Source organism: Chelonia mydas, chromosome 12 (assembly GCF_015237465.2).
Source record: "Chelonia mydas isolate rCheMyd1 chromosome 12, rCheMyd1.pri.v2, whole genome shotgun sequence".
NCBI lineage: Eukaryota > Metazoa > Chordata > Testudines > Cheloniidae > Chelonia > Chelonia mydas.
Genome location: NC_051252.2, coordinates 5,685,114 through 5,704,911, shown reverse-complemented (window position 1 = coordinate 5,704,911; position 19,798 = coordinate 5,685,114). Strand labels below are relative to the sequence as shown.

The window sequence follows — 19,798 nt, the reverse complement described above, 5'->3', positions numbered from 1 at the left end:
TCCTGGGTCTTTCTTTTGTCTGCTCTTTCTTTCTTCATACAGTCTGCTGCAGTATTCATCCTCCAGGCTTTCTGTTCATCGTCTGATGCAGCACTGGCTTGCAGGTTCTCACTGAACATGTCATCCTGAGTCCTTTTCTTTCTCCTCTTTATCTGGTTCAGGCATTCCACAGGTGTGGAGGCGGAACGCCTCAAGGCTGCAACATACAGAGGTATCCTTGTCAATAGAGTCACTATGGAAAGCGAAAGTTAATATTCAGAACTCCCTTCCCTTGCTCCCCTAAAGTTTTAAACAAGACATACTCATTGACACTTGTGCTCCAGAGTGCTTCTGTGTGGTGCTACTCACAGCACTAGCCATGGTGACAATGGCCCTCCAGGTATGAGGGAAATGAGCAGGGAATTGCTTGGTTGCATTAAACTATGAGTATAGGGCAATGGTACTGAATACTTGCACTGTTTTCCACAGGTGGTGGTGATTTTAGCTGCTATCTCATGCCTGACGGTAACAAAGGCACAGAGAGCACAGCTGCTGCTGGCATCCCAAAGCTTCCTGGGCCTGTAGCCCCCTAGCCTGTGTATTGCAGTGGTGCCTGCCGAAGTTATTGACGACTGGTGTCATAAATATAAAGGGAGGGGTAACCACCTTTCTGTATACAGAACTATAAAATCCCTCCTGGCCAGAGGCAAAACCCTTTCACCTGTAAAGGGTTAAGAAGCTAAGATAACCTCGCTGTCACCTGACCAAAATGACCGATGAGGAGAAAAGTTACTTTCAAAGCTGGGGGGGGAGGGGCGGGGAACAAAGGGTCGGTCTGTCTGTCTGTGTGATGCTTTTGCCAGGAACAGATCAGGAATGCTCCTCAGAACTTCTGTTAAGTTAGTACGTAATCTAGCTAGAAATGCGTTAGATTTCCTTTTGTTAAATGGCTGGTAAAATAGGTTGTGCTGAATGGAATGTATATTCCTGTTTTTGTGTCTTTTTGTAACTTAAGGTTTTGCCTAGAGGGATTCTCTATGTTTTGAATCTGATTACCCTGTAAGGTATTTCCCATCCTGATTTTACAGAGGTGATTCTTTTACTTTTTCTTTAATTAAAATTCTTCTTTTAAGAACCTGATTGCTTTTTCATTGCCCTTAAGATCCAAGGGTTTGGGTCTGTGTTCACCTATGCAAATTGGTGAGGATTTTTATCAAGCCTTTCCCAGGAAAGGGGGTGTAGGGCTTGGGGGGATATTTTGGGGGGAAGACGTCTCCAAGTGTGCTCTTTCCCTGTTCTTTGTTTAACATGCTTGGTGGTGGCAGCATAGGGTTCAAGGCAAAGTTTGTACCTTGAGGAAGTTTTTAACCTAAGCTGGTAAAAATCAGCTTAGGGGGTCTTTCATGCAGGTCCCCACATCTGTACCCTAGAGTTCAGAGTGGGGAAGGAACCTTGACAACTGGCCTGGGAAAGTGTCCTACCGTTGAGGAAGAAATAAGGCTGCCATCCCTAGAAACTGTCAGGAGAGGATTGCAGAGAACCTCCACGGAAGTTTCATTGAGATCTCTCTGGAGGATTCAAGGGACATCCCTATGTGCATAAACAAACTACTCTGCATGTTCCTCCTTGCCTAACTCAACAGGGGAATGAAAAGCGTATAACAACTCCACCTCTCTTTGTTGTTCCACTATCTCTTCTAGTACGAGTAAATTAATGAAAGCTCGATTATTGTGTCCTGTTAAATTGGGGGCACCATCAATACATCATTATAATGGAAAAAACAATTAAACACTTACCTGGGGTTCCTCCCTTTGCATCGGGCTCACCCATGCTTGACTGCAGTAGAGTCTCAAACAGGTCCTGGCTCACAGCATAGCTGGACTCCCCCAGCCGCATGTCCCCCATCCTCCTCCTCTTCCACCTCCTCATTCTTGCTGTTCATGCCAGGAGCTTGTGGCATGGACATCTCAGAAGTATCCCCAGAGGTGTGTGCGGTAGTGGTGGGATCTCTGCCAAGTATGGCATGCAGCTCTTTGTAAAAGGGGCAGGTCTGTGGATTGGCACTGAATTGGCTGGCCTCACAGGCCTCACAGGCCTTCTGATATGCTTGCCGAAGTTCCTGCAGTTTCACACAGCACTGCTGCGGATCTCTGTCGTATCCCTGCATCTGCATCCCCCGTGCAATCTGCTCGTAGATATCCTTGTTTCTGTGGCTGGTCAGTAGCTCCGCCTGCACAGTCTCTTCTCCGCACAGGCCCAGGAGATCCAATATCCCCTGTCTGCTCCAAGCTGGAGTGTGTCTGGAGCATGTAGTTGTCATGGTCAGCTGGGCAGTTGCATACAACAATGGAGAACTGCTAGGTGTGCTCGCCAAGCTGGGAATCAGGAAAAAGGCATTTCAAAAATATGCAGGTCTTTAAAGGGGATAGGGGGCATTCCAGTCTCCGTGACCCTGTGCAGTGGAGTTCACAGTTGTGATCAGAACGGTCAGTCAGGCATTGTGGGACACCTGCTGGAGGACTTTAGGGTCAACATGGGTAATGCAGTGTTTACACTCACACTGTATCAGCATCAGTACATCAACCATGGCTCAGTGCCTCTTGGGGAGGTGGTGTTACTGTGTGCTGTAACAGGGCATTTGCATCGGTGGGAGACAGATTTTAGTGAAGACACAGGCACAGCTAGGTCAGTGCAAGGCAGCTTACGTCGACCTAACTTTGTATTGTAGACCAGGCCTAACTTTCCTGTGATAGCTTTGGAAACCTAAAACAGGCTGTTTGATTGAAGACGAAGGCAGATTTCACTTCGTTGCAGGAGGTATTATTATTCGGTGTCGACTATACCATGGAATTGTGGCAATCACCATGGTTTGGGGCAAAGGAAGCAGTAATGACTAAGAGAAAAAAATTAAATCTTTGAACAGTTTGATTATTTGGTTTGAGTGAATGGTGAGGGAGGAAAACGGATTCTTGTTTTCTCTGACCTGGTTGGCCTGTCTCCCATACAAGCTAGGAATCTGATTAGCGTTTGATTCATATTCAGCTCATTCACAAGTAGGCGGGGAAATAAATCAGAATGAAGGGAGAGGTGTTTGGTAACATAATTATTTTATATTCAAAAGTGTGATGTTTTAAAACTTATTAAAATAATATTAGTAAAAGCTAATAACGAAAAATTATAAAGTCTAACAAAGCAATCTTTGATTGGTGGGAAGAAGTTCTCATCCTCACAGAACTCTCTAGGTTTGAGAGCTCCAGCTACAAAGAGAATGGACCCAAGATCAGGGCTCCATTACAGTAACATTTTCCAATACACTGATAACGTTTGCAGATTACACAAAAATTGGGGGAGTGGAAAATAATGAAGAGGACAGGTCACTGATTCAAAGCAATGTGAATTGCTTGGTAAGCTGGGTGCAAGCGAACAATGTGCGTTTTAATACAGCTAAATGTAAATTTATACATCTGGAGACATACAATGTTGGCTATATTTACAGAGTGGGGGACTTGATCCTGGGAAGCAGTGACTCTGAAAGAGATTTGGAGACGGTGGTGGATAATGAGCTACCAGTGCTGTGACCAAAAGATTTAATGCAATTTTTGGATACGTAAAGAGGGGAATCTTGAGTAGGAGTAGAGAGATTATTTTACCTTTGGATTTGGCAGTGGTGTGACCACTGCTGGAATACTGTGTCCAGTTCTGGTGTCCACAATTCAAGAAGGGTGGTGGTAACTTGTAGAGGGTTCAGAGAAGAGCCATGAGAATGATTAAAGGATTAGAAAACATGCCTTATTATAGTGATAGATCCAAGGAGCTCAATCTATTTAGCTCAACAAAGAGAAGGGTAAGGGATAACTTGATTACAATCTATTGGTATCTACATGGGGAACAAATATTTTATAATATGCTCTTAGGTCTAGTAGAGAAAGGTATAACACGATCCAATGGCTAGAAGCTGTAGTTAAACAAATTCAGACTGGAAATAAGGTGTAAATTGTAGTTAACCATTGGAACAATCCACCGAGGATTGTGGTTGATTCTCCATTACTGACAATTCTTAAATCAAGATTAGTTATTTTTCTAAAGGGTCTGCTCTACAAATGTTTTGGGGGGAAGTTCAATGGCCTGTGTTATTCAGGAGTTCAGACTAGATGATCACAATAGTTCCCTTCTGGCCTTGGAATCTCTGGACATACCTTCTGAGAATGCCAAGTGTAACGGAAAGGGATTTTCCTTAGGATTACCTTTTTGTTGTTTTTTCCTGCTCTCTGTAGATGAACATCTGCAACAAACCTCCTAATAAGACAGCTCCAGAAAAGGTGGGTGAAACAACTGCTGAAGTCCAATCTCAGCACGCCCGAAGGAATGGCTGGAGCTGGCCTCTACATCCCTTCCAGGTTATTGCCTGGCTGTTATATCTCTTCTTTGCTCTGATTGGTTTCGGAATCCTTGTGCCTCTCTTGCCTCACCACTGGGTGCCTGCTGGATACATTGTATCCTTTCAACTGATAATTAATGTTATATCACAAACACACCTTCAACTATAATGGAGCAATGGTGGTATTTTTAAGTTTATCTAGGTACTGTAGATAGCCCTGGAGATTGAAATCATCTGTATGTCATCTCCTGCCTTGAGATGATAACTACCAGCTTGCTCTCCTCTAGTCTATATAAAACTCTTCTTTTGAGATTCTTTCTCTTCCACTACTTTAATTACGTTATTACCATTCTGCTCTATCCTTCCTATCTCTATACTTTTACATTGAAGCTAGTGGTCCTTACCTCCAAGGCTCTTCCCATCTCCGCCATTGCCTATATCTCTCTCATTTCGTCTTGCACTCCGTATATTCCTGTGCTTCCTTTTGTCTCTTCTCCTAATCTTGTCTTCTTGACTTCACTCATGCTGCCTCCTGTGCGTGGAATAGCTTCTGTTTCCTTCTGCAAATCCCTCTTTAAAATTCATTTATTTCATGAAGCCTTCCTGTGCTGATCTTTCTTCCAGGGATATCTGCGCATTTCTCTTGTTATGAACTGCTATCCCATGTTTGTATTGATATTTGTTTGCATTGGATTGCAAGCACATCAGAGACAGACCTCACCTCTTTTGTATTTTGAATAGTGCCACATAAATTTGTGGGATTCTACAAAATCAGAGAGTCTCAAACTCTGGCATGAGGAACATTTATTGGTGAGCTGCAGAAAGATGGCTAGTTATATGGTGTTGGCTTTTCTTGTTTCCAATTGTTAAATCATGTTAAAAAATAGCTACAAATGCATTAGTTTCCTCATATTATTTTTCCATACAGGTAATTGCTATAGTTGCCCAAAGGATGTTATATGATTATTAATGGGAGGGGAGTTAGTCTATTCAAATGTGAATGTTGGGGGAACAGAAAGACAAGGTGGATGAGGTAATATCTTTTATTTGACCACCATCTGTTGGTGAGAGAGACAAGCTTTTGAGCCATACAGAGCTCTTGTTCAGCTGTTCTGTGTGGTTCAAAAGCTTGTCTCTCAAGCCAAGAGAAGTTGGTCCAATAAAAGACATTACCTCACCCTTGTCTCTCTAATATCCTGGGACTGACACAGCTATATCCACACTTCATATGGTGTTGGAGGAACGGTCTGTTAGGAGACAAACTCTTTAAATTTGGCCCACACCATGGAAAAAGTTTGGGAATCCCTGCTATAAATATTTATCCATGGAACAGATGCAGTAGCAGTAAGTGAGTGACTGGGCAGGTTCTGCTGAATTAGTAACCTTTCCTGTTTTCCATAATGAGAGTGTTAAGGAAGAGTTATTTGAATATTTTCTGTATTATGATGGAGCAGACACAAGACCATATTTAAGGTTGCACCAGATAGATCAATATCTCTAGGTAAACGTGTCCTTGCATTCAAGTTCCTTCACCTGCCCCATCTCTGTTATCCTGAAATATTTATTAACTCTGACTGGTTAAGCCAAAACCAAAATGTAGAAGTTTATATGGTGTCCATATCATCAACTTATCCAGTCACTATTCAAAGATCTTTTGTGTTCAGACATCCTACAATCAAAAGATTTCTATAAGAACTAATTTCTACCTTCTCTTCTATTTGTGAATCACCTCCTTGTTGAGACTTGAATCTAGGTCTTGCCAATTCTCTGTTTGAACATTTGGGTAAATGTTCTGTATATCATCTGTCCCTGAGAACAGCTTTCCTAGTAACAATAAAATCAGCCAATGGATCAGTGAGATCCAAGTTATAATACCTGAACTTGCTTATAAAGTGTTCTGTAAAGAAGATAGTCTTATGCCCACATCTTTAGTTTGTGCTTAAGTTGTATCTGTTTTTCACCTGAACTTGTATTTTTCCATAAACAGCATACTTTACCAGTGGAGCCTAGACTACATAGTCCTAATGTACAAATGGCCTTCTGTAGGACTAAAATCCTGTTCACGTCTTTGTATGTGACAGAAAACCTAGAAGATGATTCCAGGACTATCTTTGCTCAGAAATTCTCTACACAGATCAAATTTTGCATACAAATGCATGTGTTAAAGTTACCTGAGCATCTTGGAACACATTCCACCCACAAGGTTCAAAGCAGATTCCACAGTACATCTGAGAAATGTCTATGCTGCAGAGACACATAAGGTTGCTACCTTGAGGTCTTTTCTTGCAAGTTCTTTGGGTCAGGGATTGTCTTTTTGTTTTTTGTTTGTACTGCTCCCAGCACAATGGGCTCTGTTGTGTTAATTTAGATGGAATATATGGGCCCAAAGAGTCAAAGGTGTTAACATAACCCAGTCACAGTCTGTGATGGTTCTCGGAGTACCCAGGACTATGAGTCACCTTGTTACCCCCTTGCCTTTAGCATGTGGGAGTCTTGCTTGTGCTTAACTGGGTGTCAGCTCCCTGACACCACCAGCCTATTAGCTCCTCTAGCTTTTTTCCAGCATGGAATAGGCAGCGATCTGCACAATTCTTCACCCTGCAAACTCAGGTGCCTCACAGTGCTTTGCTGTTGTAGCTCCCATCTGGGCTGTTCACAAACCACTCTTCCAGCTTTCAAGTAACACCCTGAGTGCCTGTGTGTAACTGCAGCCTGCCAGCACAGTCCAGCTGTACTTTGGCTTCCATCAGCCTTTGTTACCACATGCAGGGTGACCCCAACGCACTCCCAGTTCTGGATTTTCCACAAAAACATGTGTTTAGCACTGTCCAGCTCTCTCAGACAGTCTGGGGATCAAGATACAACAGCTTCCCATCTCAAGTGGAGTTTCCCACACAGTTCACAACACTAGATTAATTCTGATTAAAGAATAAAACAAGTTAATTTAACTACAAAGATTTTAGGTTTTAAGTGAGTTCAAGTATTAGGGCATTAAAGTCAGAAATGGTTCCTAGAAAAAGAGAGATAAAACGCTTCCTAATCCTAAACTTAACAAACCAGACTTGGTTTCAGGTGATGTTCTCACCACAGATTTTCAGTACATTGCTGACAAAACTGTCAGGCCAGGATCTGCTTCCAAGGTCCAGTGGCTGTTTCTTTTGTCTTCATCGGTGAAAAGAGAGAGATGGACAGGGAGACATAACTTGGGGTGTTTTTGCCCCACACTTTTATAGCTTAGTCCTCCTTTGAAATGCATTTTCCTAAGATTGACCCCTAGATAAAGTTCTGCCCAGCGGAGAGCAAGGAGACATGGAGTCTGGTGTGAAAGAGGTGTTACGCTGTTTCTTTTCACCTATGTATGCTAAAATGCAAATCTGTTTGTCTCTTGTCTCCCCCTCTTCCATGCCAAAGAATGGCCACTTGACAGGTGATGGTCCATTAGCTTTGATGACACCTGGCTGGGTGTGTCAACTTGTCCTTTATCTTTGAGAAACAGGTTTACTCACTTCCCAGACTTGCCTGGTAAACACACTTCAGTCATGGTTTCAGTTTATGTTAATAACTTTACATATAATGTTGCTACATACATTTTTCACCATGATAATATTGACCAGCAAGTTATTAGTTTTCAATTGATACCTTGCAAGTCATATTTTCAACAAAGATTATTACAGTAGTGTGTTGGGTGTGAATACAGGGGTGCATTCTATCATACTACCCAAGCACTGTGCTCTGGGCTATGCCAGCCCTTACTTTGCCTTACAGGTTAACAATAGGTGCACCCCAGTCCCTGAGACACTTTGAAGTGTTCCCCCTGTAATGTTCAGCCCCTTATTGACTGAACATTCACCGAAGTACTAGGTCTGCTCTCCCCAAAGGGGCAGTGTATGAACCAGCTTATGTGATTCAACTCAGGATCAGCACGTTGCTTAATATCACAGCACTGAGGTATATTTATAGTGAAAACAGCAAGTTTATTATCAAAGATTCAAGATTCAAGTGAGAGTAACTAAGGAAATTGGAAACAAATGGTTATATATAAAACAAAATCATAACACGCTTTCTAGAGACTAAACTTAACTAACAAGTAACTCTCTTGTCTAAAGAAACTTACCTCATTCAAATCCTTTTCTGCAGCATCTTCAACCAAGATTGGCTGAGATCCTGTTTTTGCAAATGTAAACACACTGCCCGTTTACTTCCTGCAGGATAATGGGATTTGTTCTTTCCTTCTTCTTATATCCCCAAAGTTCATTGTCTGTACTCAGACACAGTATAAACCCCAGCGGCATCTCTTTCCTGTGTGCTCTTCCCTGTTGACTTCTCATCTCTTTGATAACTTCGTATGTAAATAGTTATCCATTGTGTTAACTTACAGTGCTTTTAACAGCATCCCGTATTTCCTTCCTCTTTAGCTAGAGAAAGTTTTTAGAAGGAATCCCTCCCTTGTTTGACTTTCGTTTGGGGAGAAAAGAGAAGAAGTTTGCTGAGATGGGCTGGGGCTGTTGTTATTGCTGTTCATAGAATCATAGATGGAAGGGACCGACCTCAGGAGGTCATCTAGTCCAGCCCCCTGGTCAAAGCAGGACCAATCCCCAATTTTTGCCCTAAATCTCTAAATGGCCCCCTCAAGGATTGAACTCACAACCCTGGGTTTAGCAGGCCAATGCTCAAACCACTGAGCTATCGGAATACCTTTCCCAGGCCCGAAGAAGAGCTCTGTGTAGCTTGAAAGCTTGTCTCTCTCATCAACAGAAGTTGGTCAAATAAAAGATATTACCTCATCCACCTTGTCTCTCTAATATCCTGGGACAAACGTGGCTACAACTATACTGCATAAAATAATTTGCAGACATTCTAGATCTGATGAAGAAGAGCAGTATTTACTTAATCAGCACTCACAATAACTCCCTCCCCATAATAAGACCCATCTCCTTTGAGAATTGATATAGCCAGTACTCTAGTGGAGATCTGGAGACAGTAACTGCAGAACGGAAAGTTACTTTCTAGGAACTGTGGCTCTTCAAGTAGATAATCTGTATAGATCCCAACTTCCCCAATCTTTTGTAGTAATTCTGAATAAGCAAAAGGAACTGGCGGCATCAGAGTCACAGTTCTTTTATTTAATTTCATTCTGAAAGTTTGGTTCTGTGAGGGAGCATACATGTGACCCTAATTGGTCATTCCTATTCTGATGGTTTTGGTATAGACGTCGAAGGAATGCATGGACTCAGAAGTGTGGACATGGGTGGACAATCCTGTGACATTGCACCCCATATTCTTCATAGTGATATTATTATATGATTATAGCATAATTATGATGTATTTTATGCAAGATAAGTCATGTGAAGTGTCATTGGAAAAGTTATGATTTGCTGAATATGATTGACCTATTCGTATGCATGTGTCATTTTTGTATGTGAAGTTACAAATACTGACTATGTAGCTGTACTTCAAATGTAGTTACACCTGGGTAATGCCCACTAGACAAGATGCTTTCAGTCTAAATTGTGGGTGGGGAAGGGCCTATTCAGGACAATGGGCCATTAGGAAAAACAATAGGCCTTGGGAGAAGCTTATCCCCCACCTAGTGAGCCTTCCGGAGAATACTTCAGACAGCCTCTAAGTAATGGCTGCCATCACTCTATAAGGACATGTGACCAGGCCACATGATTCTGGACTCCATCTTGGTATGTCAGTATTTTTCCACAAACTGGTTTGGGAACCAAGCTTTGAAACCAAGGGTTCCCGCCATATGCTAAAGCTATATAAGGCAGGGAGTGACATCATCTGGGGTTCTTCACTTCCCACCCAAGAAGACTACTGTAAACCTGAGGAACAAACACTGAACTGGGGGAAGTCGTGGATCCAGGCTAAAGGGATTTCTAGCCTGTGTATGAAAGACCTGGGGCTTCCAAGGTGTAAAGCAAGTGCAGCTTGCCCCTTAAGAATCTGCAGCCTGCTTGTATAATTTCTCAGAGTGAGAATCTGCTAATTCATATCTAATCTATTTAGTATATTTTGCTTAGGTTGTGTTTTTTTGTTTATTTGCTAGGTAATCTGCTTTTATCTGTTTGCTATCACTTATAATCACTTAAAATCTATCTTTTGTAGTTAATAAACTTGTTTTTGTTTTAATCTAAATCAGTGAGCTTTGACTGGAGTGCTTGGGGAAAATCTCTGCTTGGTTACCACAAGTGTGCATTGTTCTCTTCACATTTAGGGAGAGGCGGACCGGGTATTAAACACGTATACTGGCCAGATTTGACCAGGGCAGGATGGTACTGCTCTGGGGTTCTAGGCTGGGAAACTGGTGGTTAGAGAGCCTGCATGTAACTGCAGCTGGGCGTGTCCCTTCCTGTGTGGATGCTGGTGAAAGGGCAGGCTAGAGGGCTTTGCAGCTTGTCACAACAGCACAGTGTGAGAGGGAGCCCAGGCTGGTGGGTCAGAGAGCTCAGTGGTACCCCAGCTTCAGGTGGCACCCTGGGGGGAACCTGTCGAAAATCCACTCAAAGAAGGATAGCTACTGGCAAGAAAAATTAAGTTTCTTGAAATCTCTGTGACAGAAAGGTAATAGTACTCCCTCACAAGATCACAGGAAGCATTGTTCCTTCAGACCTAGCTAAGTTTGCCTGGAGAAAGACTTATTGGGGGTGAATAGGCAACTCTCAGTCTTAATGAGGAGCAGATTTTTGAGTGATACTGTGATCAGCTGCATGAGACTTTCTAATTGTAGACCATAAATTTCTTGCTTGTTTGGACTTAGTTTGTTGATGATAAGCATGAGAGTTAATCTTCTGAGCCATTCCTTAATGATGTACTTCAGTGTCCAGGAGTGTTTTTTATCTGCCACCTCGTGGTTCATTTCACTGCAGTCTCCATTGATCCAGCTGACGCCAATGTGCGAGAGAATAAGTACCTAGGGCAGCTGGCCACTTTCAGCCGTAACCAACATGCTCATGTCATCGAAAACCGTCACTGCCATGTCTGTGATGTGGATGTGTAAGTACCACCCAGAAACACCCCCCCTTCTTTTTTTCTTTCTTCTTCATCAGAGTTAGAAGACGGGATGGGATGGGTATCCTAAAGTCTTTAGGAATGTCACTTTGGGATAGCAAACTGAGCATAATGTGCTCATCTCCAAACTCAGGACCATAAAGACTTCTGAGCTCTCCACCATGTGTATCTGTGTCTCTACTGTATTTTCAGTTGAGCTCCTGTTTTGGGGGAGAGATTGTATTGGGTTTAGTTCTGTGTTACTTGAATCCCAGATTTCAGAGTGGTAGCCGTGTTAGTCTGTATCAGGAAAAACAACGAGGAGTCAATATGTAATTCCCTGGCCTGTTATACAGGCGGTCAGATTAGATGTGGTATCTTCTGGCCTTGGAATCTATGATTCTTTGAATTTCTTTGTGTTTGGATTCTGAGCACATACCAATTTGAAGATAGATATATTTAGCTTAGGAGACATTACGCTTAACACGTGGTAGCAGAATTTGTAAAGAGATTCACAGATTGAAAGCATTTTAGTGGACATTTCCAGATTAGAAATCTCTAAACTTGGGAAAAAGGCCTCAGAAACTCAGAAAAGGCAAATTTGGGAATATTTAGCATCATGGTTTGAGAGAGGCTCGTCCCCATGGGATTATGTGTCTGATGCAATGCGGCACTGATGTCAACTGAAGTCTTTCTGACTTCACTGGGCTATGGGAGTAGAGCTGTCAGATCACTATATTATCAGTTTAGTACTGAATATATCATATTTGTAAAGGTGGCTGTGTCTTGGAGGTTATGATTCTTATCATTCCTATAGTGTGCCTAGAGGTCCCCTGGGGGATCAGGGCCCCATTGTGCTAGATACCTTACCAACGCACAATAAAGAGTTCCCTGCCTTAAACAGCTTGCAGTCTTGATTAATGATGATACAAGAGGTGGAGAAAACAAACAAGCAGGTCGGGATGGGGGAGAGGAGGGATGTGGTAGCAACAGCAGGAGCACATTTTCATGTAGACTAGCAGTATGCACAGTGTAGCTTGTTACTTGCATATGTGCTGTCTACTGGCAACACTAGGTAGGAATTGTGGTAAAACTGAATTTTATGGAGGGATTTGAAGGAGAAAAATATGGTAGGCTTTTCTTTTGTAAATATTGTGACGAGTGGGCATAGTTTATCGAGGGTGTAGTTTATCAAGGCTCCAGAAGTTTTTGCTTGATTATTTCATTGTATCTGTATCTGGGAGAACTTCGGGTGATGGCAGATGGTGAAGGAAAAGATTGGCATATCAGAATGAATCAAAGAGGGGTGTTTGCTTTGCTTGATTGTATTTGCTCACACCAAGAGCAATACTAATTCCATGCTGTATATGTTGGCTGATGACAAAAGATAGAGGCCAGAATGGTCCAACTCAGTGAGCCCCAAGGTGCAGTGTAGGGCAAAGTAAGTGAAGGAGCTGAAGGGTCTGCAGACAGAGCAGATTGCAAGTAATAGGAATTGAGAAGGGGAGGAGGACATGTCCAGTGGAATGTAAGGGGCTCTAACAGGTGCATTGTTTGAAAAGCTCATTTATTCAGTGAGAGAAAAGTGAATAAAGGGTGTTTAAGTGTTTCTGATCTAGTTAGTTTTCTCATTGTGGACCAGCCCTTCTCTGAACATTTGTTTCACAAGAAAGATCTCTAACTGGATGAAGATGAGTTACTGTTACTATTTTGGTTTTATCTGCATTAACATGATCCTTTCTTTGGCAGAAGCTCCAGGTCGAAACACTGTGGAACCTGCAACAAGTGTGTATGTGGCTTTGATCATCATTGCAAATGGCTCAATAACTGCGTGGGGGAGAGGAATTACTGGTAAGGGTTTGGCACTCTGACATGAGGGCAAAGCCATCCAGGAAATGCTAGTACAGGACTTCTCAGCCTTTCTCGCATCTTGGCCCAATTTATATTCAGCTGCTCAAAACCACCCTATGCTGAGATTGCAGGTTCCTTTGAACTGATTCTCATTGCATGTTGGAGGACCACAAGAATTGGTGCAGCGGTTTACAGATTATTGCTGGCAAGGAACCAAATAAATTTGATTAATCCAGAAACCAGAGAAATTGAAAATGGGAGCAGGCTTGTGACAGCCAGACAACTGGAGTGGATTGTGATGTTCAGGCTGAGAATCGCTGCTGGTGCCCTAAACTTGGGTGAGAGGGTTGTAAAAGGGCTTCATTAGTACATCTGTTCAAGACCACTGCTCCATGTTTAAACGTCTTGTAAGTAACTTATCCCCATGCGATAGTGCCACAGCTGGGATCAGCAGAGGTCCTTGAGAGTGATCACCTCTTTATTAGAGGGAAGGAGCTGCTGGCATGGTCTTACCCTTTCCCTAAGATCCAAAATAGCCAGGTGTGCTGCAAAGCCCATCTGATTGAGTGAACATTATGCCAGGACTGAGAGAGGTGGGATGTGTCTGGTGAGAAAGTGCAGTGGAGATTTAGTGGGAGATTTTCCAAGGCACAAATGGGCATTAGGCGCCTAACTCTCATTGACTTTCAGTAGGAGGTGGGTACCTATCTGCTCTTTGTGTCTTTAAAAATCTCCCTCTCAAGTGGTAGGGTCACAAGAGTGGTGATCAGATGATGTGTGATAGGGATGGGGAAAAAAGAACTGCTGTTTTGGATGATTTGTGGTTTGTATCTTTTGCACTCTTGTAATTTTAAATGAATGTCTAGGGTGCTTTACCCTGGGGGCTGTTTCACGTGACACATCTTTCAGACCAAAAGCTAAATAATAAATATTTTCATAATTGCTTCTGTCTGTAGTGTTAAGAAATATTTATTGGAAGTTGTACAGGTATCCCTAAAAGTTCTGAGGTATAGAGTGGTTAGAGGACCGCAGTCAACTTGTTTCGGGGTTGGTATGGTGGTTATTCTAGGACCCCTGTCCTTCCAGCAATCTATCTATCTAGGGAAGTGGTATCCAAGTTTTCCAGACAGAGCACTGAATGTATTATTTCAAAAAGGCTAAGGCAAGGCACCACAATCAATGTTTTGGGGCAGATTCTCTATCCCATTCTTCTCCCTTTGTGCTGTAGAACAAAGAGAGTACAAACTATGCACAGATCTCCTGAGATTTTCTGTGGGGTGTCTCCAATGGTCATACAGCTGGCCAAGCTGGCTCCTATCCCTCCATCCCCACAGCTCCTGGTGCAAATGGTGGGATGGGCAGTAACTGGTCCACATTCTGCTCTGGTTATCCTCAGCTTGTATACTTTCTTTATGGGACTGTTGGGAGCTGGCATGAGTTAGGCCAATTCAGGGTCTGCTCTAACCTGTGCTGGGCTGAGGCAGAGAGTCAGGGAGCCATAACTGGTGATTGTTTCTTGGCTTCTCCTTTCCTTCACTCCTGGGTTGCACCGGGTGGTTGTGTGGTGGGAGGGCGGCCATCCTATGCTAGGTGCAGGAAATGGAACAGCCAGAGCTATTCTTCCTCCCCTGTGAAGCAGCAGATAGGGAGTAGTAGGTGCCCAGGGAAAGAAGAGCAGCTGCTCAGAGCTGCTCCTAGGACCACAAGGAGAGCAGGGGCAAGTGTTGTCCCCTACTGCCTCCTATTGCCTCCTTTCAGCAAGTTCTTGTGCAGGGAGCTCATTTTCCACTCATAATCAAATACACACTCTTTTTCTTACCACACCTGCTCTAAAGGGCCACAATTTTGAGTCTCCAGTACAACATATTGGATACACCACTGGTCTAGATGGTTATCTATAGGGCCCTACCAAATTCATGGTCCATTTTGATCAATTTCACTGTCAGAGGGTTTTGAAATTGGTCAATGTCATGTTTTCAGATGTTTATATCTGAAATTTCAGGGTGTTGTAACCATGGGGGTCCCAACCCAAAAGGCACCTGGAGGTAGGTCTGATCTCTCCCCCTCCCTCCTCCCAACAGCCCTGCAGGGGAAAGACAAATCCTGTCCCTCTCCAGCCTGGCAGGGACTTGCAGCTAGGAGCCCCCAGGCTGGGGCACTCTCAGCAGCAGGTGGAGATCGGACCCACCTCCACAAGCCTCCTCCACATGCAGGAGCCTCTGGGGCTGCTGCCCAGCACTGGAGCTTCCTGCAGCAGAAGGAGGTGCTCGGAGGTGAATCTGATCTCCCCCCGAGAGCTAACCTGCAGGGGATGGACAAGTCCTGTCCCTCCCCAGGCTGGGGGGACTTGCGGCTAGGAGCCCCCTGGCTGGGGCGCTCCCAGTAGCAAGGGGGAGATCAGATTTCATGGGGAAGGGCTAATTCACAGTCCATGACATGTTCTTCATGGCCGTGAAATGGGCAGGGTCCTATCTAGTAGCCATAACTGAGGTATCTGCACACCACTAAAATTATGGTGTGTATACAAAGCTGTTTTACTGTCTCTGTCTTTTCCTTCCACTCAGTAGAGGCTGGGCTTTATTTATTTATTTGTATGTATATGGTGTTACTGAAGGAGTGGGTTTTGCATTTTGCTCTGAAGATGCTGAGGTCTGTTATGCTTCCTTGGCAGGCTCTTTCTGAACAGCGTGGTATCTGCCATCCTGGGCCTCGTCCTCCTGTTGCTCATTGCATTCTATGTCTTTGTGGAGTTCTTCATTAACCCCATGATGCTGCGCACCAACCAGCACTTGGAAGGTATCTGGCCACACTCAGGATGAGAGTTGCTTCTGATCCATGCATCAGCCAAAATGTTCACTGGGCTTGGACTCCTCTGGGCCCTTACGTGCAAGAGGAGCCTCCAGCTCTCTACCCTGCCTCAAACTATTATGCGACTGCAACCATCTCTGTGACCCAAATGGTTCCCTCCAGAGCCCAATGACTTTGCTCTCCAAGGGGGTTCTTAAGCAGCCTGAAAGATCCAGAGGCACTCTGGGGCTTCAGGACAGCAGATCGGGCCTATAGCTAGCTTTTTATCGGAATTACAATATTTCCAGCTATGAGGTTTTATTAGTGAGAGGTGTTTAAAGTCTGGACAATCTTCCCCCCCACCCAGTTCCTTTGTTTTCATTCCTTTACCTTCTACTCCCCGTCTTAGTTCTCTGGCCCAGTCACTTCTCCCTGCACCTCTTAACTCCTTACTTTCTGGCCTCACCACTTCTCCGCCCTACATCTGTCCCCACCACTGAAACTTGTTCACTCTTACTTCCTGATGTGTGTTATTGCTGTGCTTTCATTCCATTGTTGTGTTTCTCTTTTTCAGTATTAAAGAACGACACGGACATCTGGTTTGTGTTTCTACCTGCAGCTCCCATCGAGACCCAAGCTCCTGCCATTTTGGTCTTAGCTGGGATTCTCATTCTTCTGGGCCTGCTGACTGTGATCCTGTTAGGGCACCTGCTGATCTTTCACATCTATCTTAGTAGGTATTGAAGTCTGGTCGCACTGCATTGTCCACTTGATTCTCTCTTCACTTCATGACATACGCTCATTGGGCTTTCACCCGTATCACACACGCAAACTGTGCAAGAGCACCAATGAAAGCACAGAAGTTTTGTCCCACACCTTGGCATTCCTGCCTCTCTCCTGAGCTTGTGGTTTTGCTCTGCCTTCTGTAGTATGAATAGAAGAAATCTTTGTCTCTTGCTCATTTTTCCTGAAATGGTCTCTAACTTAAGTAAGATTCTTTTGGTGCAGTTCAGAATCTAGCAGGGAGAAAAGGGGGCTTCGTTTGTGATGAGACAGCACAACACAGTATCTATTGGTCCCTCCGGCCTGCAGGTCTGTTAACTAATATTTCATGATGTCTCTAAGACTGAAATTAGTCTTGGAGTTCTTCAGTTGTAGAACAACTCTTTACAGCTCAGAGCCTTTGGCTGAGGTATGCTAAGCCTCAGCTGTGCCTAAATTCTCTCTAGGAATCATCACTGGTCCATCTTTCTTGGGGTGGATGGGGAGCTGCCCATTGTACCTCTCCAAAAGGAGGGAAAGAAGCCACTAATGAATAAACTCCCGCCTCTGCCAGGTCCCCCCCCGGCGGGTGAGCAGCACTTGCGGTTAATGGTATCAGAGGCTGCTGATAGATCTGATAAAATCAGCATGGACACCTGACTTGTCAGTCACAAGGAGATCACTAACCAAGGATACTGATGCTCTCTCATTGCTCCACCCTGAATTCAGCTGAATTCAGAGTTACCCTTCTGCAACCATTTCAATAACCTCCGGAAAAAGATATAAGGCAGGGCAGTAGCCGGTAAGTCCTTAGTTCAAGTGATGGCTTCTGGAATTTAAAGCCGAAAGGAGGCAATAAACTCTCTAACTAACCTCTTAACGTATTGGAGTCTCTTGGTTAATATAATACCACAGGGCTTTTATTTCAATAAAAATAACTGTACAACTCCTTTTCCATTAGGAAGCTCTTCTTCTTGGTTGTGGTCTCCTGATAAGCATTGTGAAAATTGCACTGCATTTGCCCAAAGTGAGATTTGGAGGAGGATGTAGATGGACGCACAGTGGAGGGGCTGCTTACAGTCTCTCCCACCTTCTGCCTCATCCAGGAGGCACATTCACCTTTAAAAGTATAGATGGCACTGAAAACCGCTCTGAGTACCCTTTTATCAGTCTCCACCAGCAATGAAGCTGACAACTCCCAGCTGGCTTTCACCAGTCATGAGCAGACAGATCTATCTTGAAAGTTGCCGGTGTCAGTGGTAGCAGAGTGGAAGGCAAGTTGAGTGTACCCGTGCTGGAATAATGATAACATCTGGAAAATGAAAGGGCCATTTTAGTGATATAGAAAAGACTAAAAACAAAATAAATGCGGTGGCTGTATCCGAAAAAGTTCACTATGGCTAGAATCTAGTTAAGTGCAGATCTAATGCAAGCTATGTGGTTACTGTATTGACGCACAGTTTCCACGAGGTGGTGCTGTTTCATTGGGATTAGGCTCATGGAATCATAGATTCATAGGGTTAGAAGGGACCGCAAGCCTCAACTAGTCCAGGGGTCTCAAACTCAAATGACCACGAGGGCCACATGAGGACTAGTGTATTGGGCCGAGGGCCGCATCACTGACACCCCCACCCGTCGCTGCCCCTGGCCCCGCCTCCACTCCACCCCTTCCATGAGGCCCCGCCCCTCCCTGCCCCCGTTCCAACCCCTTCCCCAAAGTCCCCACCCCAACTCTGGCCCCTCCCAGCCCCCAGGGGGTTGCAGGAGGGGTGCGGGATGTGGCGGGGGCTAAGGGCAGGGAGTTGAGGTGCAGGAGATGTGCAGGGTGCGGCAGGAGGCTCAGGACAGGGAGTTGGGGTGTGGGGTGCAGGAGGGGTGTGGCAGGGGGTTGGGGTACAGGGTGCGGCGGGGGCTCAGGGCAGGGGGTTGGGGACCAGGAGGGGTGTGCGGTGCGGCAGGGGGCTCAGGCCAGGGGGTTGAGGTGTGGGGTGCAGGAGGGATTCGGGGTGTGGGCTCTGGCCCGGTGCCGCTTACCTAGAGCGGCTCCGGGGTGGCAGCAGCTTGCACCGGGGCCAGGACAGGCTCCCTGCCTGCCTGCCCTGGCCCCAGCCCCACTCCACTCCGGGAAGCAGCCTGAACCACGTCCCTACGGCCCTGGGGGGTGGGGGGCAGAGAGCTCTGTGTGTTGCTCTTGCCACTCCTCCAGGTACCTCCCCCGAAGCTCCCATTGACCGTGGTTCCCCGTTCCCAGCCAGTGGGAGCTGTGGGGGGTGGTGCCTGGAGGCGAAAGCAACACACGGAGCCCTCTTCTCCACCCCTGGCCTCAGGTACTTGCTGCCAGCTGTTTCAGGGAGTGGCGCGGGGCTCACGGCTCCACAGGGGGTAGGCCTGCGGGCTCTAGTTTTCCCACCCCTGGCCTTCACGGGGGGGTGGGCGTGGGGAGCTTGGCGGGCTGCAGGAAATATGCGGCCCGTGGGCCGCGTGTTTGAGACCCCTACTCTAGTCCAACCCCCTGCCAAGATGTAGGATTTGTTGTGTCTAAACCATCCAAGACAGATGGCTATCCAGACGCCTTTTGAAAACCTCCAGTGAAGGAGCTTCCACAACCTCCCTTGGCGTCTGTTCCATTGTCTTACTGTTCTTCCAGTTAGGAATTTTTTCCTGAGATTTAATCTAAATTTGCTGTGCTGTAGTTTGAACCCATTGCCTCTTGTCCTGCTCTCTGTGGCAAGAGGGGACAACTTTTCTCCATCTTTTTTATGGCAGCCTTTCAGGTATTTGAAGACCACTATCATATCCCCCTTAATCGCCTCTTTTCCAAATTAAACATACCCAGTTCCTTCAGCCTTTGCTCATATGGCTTGCATTCCATCCCTTTCGTTATCTTTGTCACTCGCCTCTGGATCCTTTCCACTTTCTCTACAGCCTTTCTATATATTGGTGACCAAGGTTGGACACAGTACTCCAGCTGAGGCCTAATCAGCGCCGAGTAGAGCCGTACTATCACCTCCCGTGACTTGCATGCTATGTCTCTGTTAATGCAAC

General features: G+C 45.0%; 1 protein-coding gene across 6 annotated transcripts in view; it reads left to right on the top strand.

The window, feature by feature from the left end:
- The window catches only part of ZDHHC1 (zinc finger DHHC-type containing 1), a 63,648-nt gene that overhangs the window by 19,306 nt on the left and 24,544 nt on the right, over window positions 1-19,798 (top strand). For 4 of the 6 annotated variants that reach the window (XM_037877871.2, XM_037877868.2, XM_037877870.2 and 1 more), the window contains exons 2-6: window positions 4,254-4,472; window positions 11,184-11,359; window positions 13,103-13,204; window positions 15,876-16,000; window positions 16,566-16,724. In XM_037877871.2, coding sequence (XP_037733799.1) covers window positions 4,254-4,472; window positions 11,184-11,359; window positions 13,103-13,204; window positions 15,876-16,000; window positions 16,566-16,724 — 781 coding nt within the window. The remainder of the gene's footprint in view (window positions 1-4,253; window positions 4,473-11,183; window positions 11,360-13,102; window positions 13,205-15,875; window positions 16,001-16,565; window positions 16,725-19,798) is intronic. The other 2 variants (XM_043526327.1, XM_037877872.2) reach the window with 1 other exon arrangement.